This window comes from Triticum aestivum, chromosome 3B (assembly GCF_018294505.1).
Source record: "Triticum aestivum cultivar Chinese Spring chromosome 3B, IWGSC CS RefSeq v2.1, whole genome shotgun sequence".
NCBI classification, from domain to species: domain Eukaryota; kingdom Viridiplantae; phylum Streptophyta; class Magnoliopsida; order Poales; family Poaceae; genus Triticum; species Triticum aestivum.
The window spans coordinates 70,049,185-70,058,757 of NC_057801.1; the positions used below are offsets into that span (position 1 = coordinate 70,049,185).

At 39.4% G+C, this 9,573-nt stretch overlaps 1 protein-coding gene across 1 annotated transcript; it reads right to left on the minus strand.

The window, feature by feature from the left end:
- LOC123067328 (uncharacterized) lies at positions 1-1,339 on the minus strand. The gene is made up of 2 exons (XM_044490171.1): positions 1,258-1,339; positions 1-443 (listed from the first exon to the last, which is right to left on the minus strand). The coding sequence occupies exons 1-2, from the start codon at positions 1,337-1,339 to the stop codon at positions 280-282; spliced, it is 246 nt and encodes an 81-aa protein (XP_044346106.1). The 3' UTR covers positions 1-279.
- Between the last annotated feature and the right edge of the window lie 8,234 nt (positions 1,340-9,573).

Below are 9,573 nucleotides of genomic sequence, written 5' to 3' on the forward strand. Positions count from 1 at the left end.
TAGACCAAGTGCATCCAAATCCCAGCAGATCAGATACTCTTGAACTAGAACACAAGCGGAATAAAAATCTTGGTTAGGCCCCTTGGGCGACATCCAAGAAATATAGAGCATGATTGGTTTGATGCCATGCCAACATTTGGAAATTGCCAAATATTGGCTAGTGCTTGGTTGGTTACCATGTTTACTTGCCAACCTCACAAGAAGTTGTCAATTTTTGGCAACTTCTGATGTTGCCAATTGTTGGCATCAAACCAATTTCCAAATGAGAAGAGGCTTCGTTCACCTCTGTGCTTGTGCTTGCGACTGATAGAACCTGCCGATGCGACCGCGGTTGGGGGGCTTGGGCTTGGCGGGCTTCTTCTTCGGGCGCAGGCCGGCGACCTCCTGCACGAGCGGGACGTGCACCAGCACCGTCCTCCATGCCACATACCAACCCGAGGGATCTCAATCTGGAAACCAGCCAGACGAAAGAAAGAAAAAAAAGGAGGCGGTCGTCGTACGTACTCAGGAGGATGAATGAGAGGGCGAAGAAGACGACGAGGATGGGGCGGAGGACGAATAGTTCGGCGAGCTCCCACGCCGTCTAGGCCATGGCGCCGCCGGCCTTCCTTCTTGGGGAGGGAGGGAGGGACGGAGAGGATCGGAAGGGGCAACAGAGAAGAAAGGAATCTCGTTCGATGCCAGGAGAGGCCCACGAGTCCATGACGTGTAGGTCCGTCCTAGGCTAAGAGATCGCTTCCCCTCTTTTACTACTCGTTTAAGCGAAGGTGCCTCTATTCCTCACGCCTCCTTTGTCTGCCCGCGTTGGCGCGACATCATGGCCGACCATAAGTTCCTTTGCCGCTTCCGCAAGCACCATCAAAACCCTCTCTGCTTGGCTTCTTCGCAACGGGTTTACTCATTAGTGTGACAGTCTGCACTTACTCATTAATGTGGTTGAGCGTGGAGATAAGAGAAAGGCTATCACTTCCTTGTTCATGCTCATGTCTTGGGAGATTTGGAAAGAGCGTAATGGAAGGGTTTTCCGTAACATCGCCGCTACGACGATGATGCTCATCGCGAAGATAAAAGAGGAGGCCCATCTTTGGGCTATTGCCGGTGCCACCCACTTGAGTATTGTAATGCCGCGAGAGTAAATATTTGTCTCCCGCTTTGCAGTCGTTTGTCTTAAATCTTCTCCCTTAATCAATGAAAATGGCAAATCTTTTGCCTTGTTTCAAAAAAAAAAAACAGTCTGCACTTCTGTCCTTGACTCACCTGACCGCATCCCTGCCGCCCGCTTCTCATGCCGCACAACTCCAACCCCAACAAGAAATTGCGCTTCATGGGCTGCCGTCATGGTCATATTCGAAATTTTGCTACATGCCACCATGCCAACGGGTTTGATTGTGTGGGATCCACTCACCGGTGAACAATACAACCATTTGACAATTCCAGCGAGGCTCAAGGGCGACAAATGAAAGTGTTGGAATGCCACTGTGTTGTGCACTAATGTCGAAGATGGGCATGTGCATGGTGATTGCTTCTTAGACCCGAGAGATATTGTCTCTGTGGTGACCAAGGAAGTAATTCTATCCCTGAGATCCAGCATCCTTGTTGAAAATGTACTTTACTGGTTGTTTGTTGGAGGTGACGTCCTTATGCATGATTTTGAAAGGCAGAGTTTTGGTCTAATTGAGAAGCTAGTAGACACAGCTAAGTGCCATGTCGAGTTTTCTTATCAACTCTTACGGATAGAGGATAATGGACTTGGTCTCACCGTTGTGGTCAATACTAACAATCAAATTATGGCAGAGGAAATCCAACTGTGATGGTGTTATTGGATGGGTGTTGTTGAAGAAAATTTCTCCATTGGACGGGTTGTTTCCGCAAACAATGCCCGGAGATCACATGTGGATACTTCTGGTGGGGTATGATGAGGACACAAATATGATTGTTATGTCTATGATGAGTGGCATTTTCATGCTCCAACTTGATTCTATGCAAATCAGACACATTTCTATAAGAACTAATGTACGTTACCCAGTCATTTATCCATACAGGAATTTCTATACTCCGAGTAATATCTCACCATCTAGATTGTACAAACTACAATAATCCAATTAAATTTTATTTGTTAACATTCATTCTAGTTACTTTTAGTTCCTGTTCCTTGGTTAAGGATGGACTAGATACAAAAAAAATTGCATTTCTTGTTCATTTCTTAGTATGTGTGGTGATCATATGGTGATGTAATTTCTTATACTAGGCTACACTTTAACTAGAAAGGGGAAGAACCATAACAATTGTTTTCTCTCATTGATCTTTCCGCATGAGTTTTCTAGCAACTGGAAACTGGTAACGATCACACTAAGATAGTATAGTGAAACCATATAATATCTAAAATAGTATTTACGATAGGTGCATTGGGAAGATTAAAGCATGTTGTCTTTCTCATTCACTATTTTTCTTCACAGATATATCTTGATAGTAATCATCAATTTGAATATCATGTATTTTTCAATGAAAATAGTACTATGTCATTTTCTTAATATTTGTATTACATTTTGGCCCATTCAATATATCTAGTACATGCTCTCACAAGAATAATTATGGATTACTATTTTTTTCTGAACATGTAAATCGTCTCTCTCATGAAGACATATTATTATTGTTGTTTCTTGATATTAATCCCCTCTCAGTTAGAGCAAACCATATCAGTGAATTTGAATAGGTGAACAGAAGGGAGCCCAAGCCAGGACTGCTACAACTACACATATGTTGAATTGCGGAATATGAGAATGATATATATGACCTAGAAGGCACATGTGGGAGATGGAATGAACGAATATCATATAATCCAAAGCTATGTAATTCCTGAATACTTTTATCACCATATATCTAGTATAGCTAGCTGAAACTCAATTGCTAAGAGATGTAATAATTGACAAAGCGGTGAATCCTACATAAGACTTTTAGCCCATTATGGCAAATTATTGTAATGTTAGTGACCATCTCTAGCTATTCCATGTTGCAATATCAGACATGGCTTATTATCTGACAAAGATGATTTTCTCAAGTCATAATCCAAGGGTCAGTGTCATCATATAAGTTAATATCAATCATACCGTAGAGCGTGGATTCACCACTTTTTTGCATCGGGAAACAGAGGAGGCAAGATGAGTAAGTAGAGAAGAGACGCGTCGAGTCATATCTTGATAAATGCCCTCGACACTCAAATTTCCATTTTAGATATCCATCTCCATCAATTGTTGTCCTCATATTCATTACCAAGGAAATATTTATTGTAAATCATATTATTTATTACATGACATATTTTAGACTTTGATTGTTGCTTCTATATTAGATTTTTTGTTCTTATTGTTTTTTTGTTGTTGAAAGGTAGAGAGATATTTTAGTTGAGATATTTTTAGCAATCCAGGTGAATGATGGAGATGGATATTGGCGGGCATTGGGTACCTCCCACACCATCATCACCAGGCCAACACCAGCCTTGGGGAGAGGAAAGGGGGGAAATTAATCTCCCACACTCGTTGAAGCAAAGGAACCCTAAACCTTGCTTGAGGGAGGATAAACCAACAAAATTCAAATTGGGCGCTGATCAAAATCATATTTACATGCGATCCTATACCTACGATCATATCAATATATTCACAAATCGAATCAAATATCAAATGCTATTCTGATCAAATTCAGAGATATCTCTCCCATTATATAAGAACACATACATCATGTTAAACCATGTTGTTCGTGTACATTAATGGATATCCCTTTTTAGGAAACTACATGATTTACAACATAAGTGTACGTATTTAAAAAAAATACAACATAAGTGTTCAGAATTCTTCACCGCGATTTGGCCAACAATAAAATAATACCCTCTACACCACCCTTTTTATGTAGGACGCAGTAGGCCAATCATACACTAGGGCCTCTTTGATTCACAGGATTTTAAACACGCATGAATAAGCATGATTTTGGTTTGTTTGATTGCATCATAGAAATAAACAAAGGATTCTTTTAAAGAGATTTGAGTGGGTGCTAGAAATCCTATGGGAAAAAGTACAAAGAGATCCATAGGAAAATATCATATAGGATTCAATCCTATGAATCAAAAAACCAACATATGAAAAATTCCCAGGGATTCTAATACTCCAAAGTTCCAACGAAAATCCTTTGAATCTAGGGAGCCCTGAAATGTCCTTCCTCTTCCAAAACTAAGATGGGGACAACTACTCATGCTATCCCTTAGAAGATGTGAATGAAATGTCAAATGTTAGTGTGGTCAAGTACTAATGTTCTACTTGCAAAGGAAAGATAAACCTTCCAACGAGTTCTACTAGAAGATAGCTGCCATCATGTTCACAATGTTTGGATAGCCCCAATATTCTTTGACATTTCCCTGTAAAAGCTAATACACAATGTGTAAATTAATGAACGAACATCGCGATCCCAAAATACAGCGACAAAGAAGGAAAACCTTCCTATAGTTGCTATCCATGCTCTCTTATGTCTGCATTTCAACCATCATTGTCACACACTTCCTCTTGGTAGTTTTTGTGGCCTCACTGGTAACTTTGGCTGGCACAAGTTTTTTAACAGGTACCTGGTCAATAAAGAGAGCATTTTACGCCCAACCAGCATACTTGCCAAATTTGGTTACAAATGCATCGGCAACAAGATTGCTTAGTTTTGGAGTCAGGCTCTTGCCAGCTAGCTTGGGCAATATATTGTGTAGCAAACTGTGTTAAGTCCACATGGTTAGGGTTTGAAGACTCAACCAAAATAGGCTTTTAGATCATATATAAAACATATCCGAAGTCTATCCTCAAGGAACCACATAGAGTTTTGAAAGATTCAACCCTTTGCTATGAATAGCCATGCCTGCCATTGTTTTGAAAAAAATGAAAGAAATGGAAGAAACTTTCAAAAATGTAATTCTTTCGCATGGAGTCCTTTTATGTCTATGAACTGTGAGGGAAAATACCAAGTTGCAATATGACATTTTCTTTAAAATCCTTCACAAAATGGGCTATCATGTATGAACATCCATTGCTTTCAAGCCAAATGACCAATGTGATGGTCATGTCCGTTGCATAGTTTACGATAATGTGCCCAAATTGGGTCTATCTGTGCATCTTGCCATTAGAAAGAATGTTGCCAAATAGAATTTCCAACTTTTTGTACAAAAAGACCATTTCCATTTTCTGAGTGCCAAAAATATTTTTTTTCAAAACAATGTTCTAAAAGTAATTCAATTTTGAACTGCCGGCGTGTGATATCTTGTTCCTAAAACAGTTCTAACACTGGTCATAAGAGCATCCACTAGTCCATTTAGGTGGCATTTTGACCAACCCCTGAGTTAGAGGATAGAACCTGCTCGACCACCTTGACTAGATGACTATATTCTTTGAAAACATATTTGTGGGCATGTAGGATAGCATCATTCTAAAAAAATAAACTGACTTTGAAAAGAAAGTTCAAAAACAGAAAAAAAATATAACAAAATAATGCAAGAAAACGGGTAGCAAAGGAAAACTAATTGCAGGAATATAATTCATTTTCCCGGTAGGTAACCAAGAGATAACATCTAATGCTCTAAATTTGTTGGTTTGCCCATATTATGTCTATCCAGATATATTTTATGTCCAAGTTCATTCAGCAAAGTTCAACTCAGCTTAAATGAAAATTTGAAAACACAAATAACCAAGAAGATCTCAGTAACATTTGAATTAACAAAAATGTTTTAATAATAGTAACAATATGCTAGAGATGTGTTTTAAATATGTTTCAAACTCCTATAAATTTAGATTTTTGTTCACATGTGATGTGCTTTTTAATATTGCTAGCCCGTGCAGTTGCACGAGTTGACGACCAGTTAAATTAGTTAGCTGACAGCTGAAAGGGACCGGCGTAGTGCTACAGTTCTACTGGTTGAGCCACATACTAGTACATATGCTCATTCTATAACCAAGGTTTTTAGATACCTTTTTTTTAAGTTAGGTTTTTAGATACCTGACAAAGTAGGTGGGGTATTTTTTTTTCGCGAATCGACAACAAAGTAGCTAGCCAGCTTGAAATGCTTTCCCCCCCGCAAGAAAAGGAAAAGTTTGAAATGTTTTCTATACACATCTCAATCAACTCTGACACGTATTGATTACAATACTAGAGGTTCAAAGCGAACTTCCTTAAGTTGAGTACTTGATTATATTAACAGAGCTGCATCCTAGTACTTACTGATGCTCATTTTAGAAGTAAAATTTGTCTTACACGTACGGAGCGATAGAATCACTATCAACTCCGCCACGGGCGACCTGCTCAGTTGCCATTCGCTCGGGTTTTACCGCTCCAACACTCAGCGACACCATCAAATCCAAACGCGTCGTCATTACACAAGCACAAGTGACCCCAAAACAAGACGTTAATTAATCCCATATCGAGCACACCGGCCGGGAATAGACTAGCCAGTGACGCAGTTCCGAAACAAGAACCAATGCAAGAAAGACAGCGGTGCACACGAGACAGCGATGGTTGTCTATATAAACCGCCGGAATCCAACGCCATAAGCAGCACCACGAGCAAGCCGATCCAGCGCATGCAAGCCTAAGCGAGCAGGAGCTTCACATAGGCTTAGCAATGGCGTACGCTAAGCTCGCAGCCCTGGCCGTGCTCGTGGTCCTACTGTGGGCGTCAACCGGCACCGTGGCCCGCTCGTCGCCGGCCGTTTCGACGTCCAAGGTCGACGGCATGCCGGCGGTGATGACGGTCAACGGGTTCGAGCGCGGCGAGGACGGCAGCGGGCCGGCGGAGTGCGACGGCAAGTACCACAGCGACGACGACATGCTGGTGGCGCTGTCGACGGGGTTGTACCAGGGCGGGGCCCGGTGCTTCAAGATGATCCGCATCACCAGCGCGGGCACCGGGCGGAGCGTGCAGGCCATGGTGGTGGACGAGTGCGACTCCAGGAAGGGCTGCAAGAACAACATCGTCGACACCTCCAAGGCCGTGTGGAAGGCGCTCGGGCTCGACACCAACGTCGGCGAGGTGCCCGTCACATGGTCCGACGCCTGAGTTAAACGTGTCGATCGGTCGGCCGTTGAATAATTGGCTGCGCGTGAGCGCGCACGGCAGCTGGGGGCATTCAAAAATGCCAATGTCTCTTCTGTTTTCTGTTTCTACAATTCTACGTGCACCTAAGTATGTACGTATGCGTAATAAAACGGACATGGTGTGTTTGCTCCCGAGCTCAAATGCTTCCTGACAGTAAAGAAAAAATATCAAAACATTTCAAAAGATTTTGATTATTTTTTGGTAAACTTTAACAAATGTTTTGTATTCTTGCAAAATTTCAGCACGAAATGACATTCGTGAAAGTCGTGGCAAGAAAACAAAGTTGATGTTCCAAAAATGCTAGTTTTGAAAATATTTTGGAGTGCTGATTTTGTTTTCTTTCACTCCTTAAATCACAGTCATTTCGTGCTGAAATTTTGCAAGAGTACAAAACATTTGTCAAAGTTTACCAAAAAAAATTCAGATTTTTTTATTTTACTGTTCACCAGGGAACATTGATCTCGGGTGCAAAATAGTACTTTCGAAAACGAGGTTTTCTTTCTCAAGATCGATGGGTGAAGTGTGATCATAATTCCTAGAATGTATGCATGCAAGGATATGTAAGATCAATCCAGTTATCAAGAAGCTGAGCTGAGTAAAAAGAATCTAAGTATTTGCGGGTGGGTTTTGGGCTGGCGGGGCAATGACAACAATAGGACGGATGACAATGCCTAGGAGGTTGGCAGCATATAAGTGAGTCACCGAGCTCAATGTAGGTTTGCGACGGTCGGTGTAGATTGAAAGGCGAAACTCATTCTCCATGATGGATGGTTCGATCAATATTGTTCGTCTCAATGGATTCTCATATTTGATATTACGAAAACCTTGATTTGAACAGGTGGAAGGGAAGCATGGACACGGAGAAAAGGATTTGTGAACGCATCTTGGGCAATGCTTCCATGGTGTCAAAAAGCATCTCTGCATGGTTGGAACTTCGTAATGGATGAAAGCCGAGAAGCCCTGGCAATGGAGCCAAAGACTCTGTTGATGCTGCAGCATGAGTTGAAGTTCAACCATTTTTTTAGTTCATTTTAACTACATGCAAGTCGCCTAGGAAATGAATTTGATATAGTCGTTTTTTAGCCATTGATTTCTGCTTCAAGATATATTTGTGCTTTTTGTTTTCTTTCTATTGTGTCTTCTATAATGTTTTGGGCCAAAATTTTTGACGGACCACTTCTTTGGGTCAGTCGATTCATTATTGGACTGAAGCCCATTTCATGTTATATAGGCCGACGATGCTTCCTGTTTTTCTTCTGTTTCTATGCCTCCTTTTGCTTTCTTTTTTCTTTTTCTTAGTCCGTTTTTATGGCTATTTTTGGGATGTTGGCTGAGTGTAAAATGTATACACACAAATTTTATATAACATGTGTATAAATTATATTAGAGTGTGAAAATTAAACTATTATATGCTTATTTGTTACTCCCTCCGTCTCATAATATAAGAGTGTTTTCGACACTAGTATATTGTCAAAATACTCTTATATTATGGTACGCAGGGAGTACATACTAAATAAGTGCAAAGTTGTGTGCACTTTTTTCATTTTCTTTCTACTTAAAGGAAAAAATTTATTATTTTATTACATTTTAGTTTTTGTGTCATTTCCGTTCTTTTTAAGGTTGACACTAATGTCTCTAATTCATTAATTTGTAAGAAACATCTTTTTTCCGAAAATCCACTAGTATATGCTCATTCTTGCATATTATAAAATGCATAACTTATGTGCAATTTTTTGCATTTGTTTTTTTTTCATTTTCCGTCTTCTCAAATGGTAATAACGATGCCACTAATTCATTCTCCTTAGAAAACTTCATTATTTTGTTTTTGTTTTATTTTTTGCTTAATTTTGTTTTTCTTCATAGATAATACGAATGCCACTAAATTCATTCCTTCTTAGAAAACTTTATTTATTAAAATGCATGTGTTATATGCTTATTCTTTCATATTATAAAAAGGTGTAACTTCTGTGTAATTTGTGTACAACTTTTGCAATTATTTGTTTTTTCCTTTCTTTCTTTTCAAAGGGTAATACCAATGACAAAAATTCATTCTTCCTTAGAAAAACTTCATTATTTTGCTTTTCTAGCTTTTGGTTCATTTTTGTTCTTCTTTAAGGGTAATACTGCCACTAAATTATTTCCTTCTTAGGACACTTCATTATTGCAAAATTCCACTATCTTATGCTTACTCTTGCATATTATAATAGAAGCATAACTCCTTCGTAAATTGTATGCAAATTCAGGAATTATTTTTTTATTTACTTTCTTTCTAGTTAAAGGGAAATACCAACGCCACTATTTCATTATCTCTTAGAAAACTTCATTATATTAATTTAATTGTAGTTTTTGTTTCATTTTATTTCTTCTTCAAGGGTAATACGAATGCCACCAAATTCTTTTCTTTTTAGGAAACTTCATTTTTTTTAAGATTCCATTATTGTTTGATTATTTTTTCATATTATA

What these genes read in the sequence shown, in the direction of transcription:
- LOC123067328 (XM_044490171.1), bottom strand. Translation starts at nt 1,339, where the DNA reads ATGACGGCAGCCCATGAAGCGCAATTTCTTGTTGGGGTTGGAGTTGTG. An exon ending in GGCGGCAGGGATGCGGTCAG is followed by an intron (nt 444 to 1,257) that starts GTGAGTCAAGGA and finishes TTCCAGATTGAG; the next exon opens with ATCCCTCGGGTTGGTATGTG.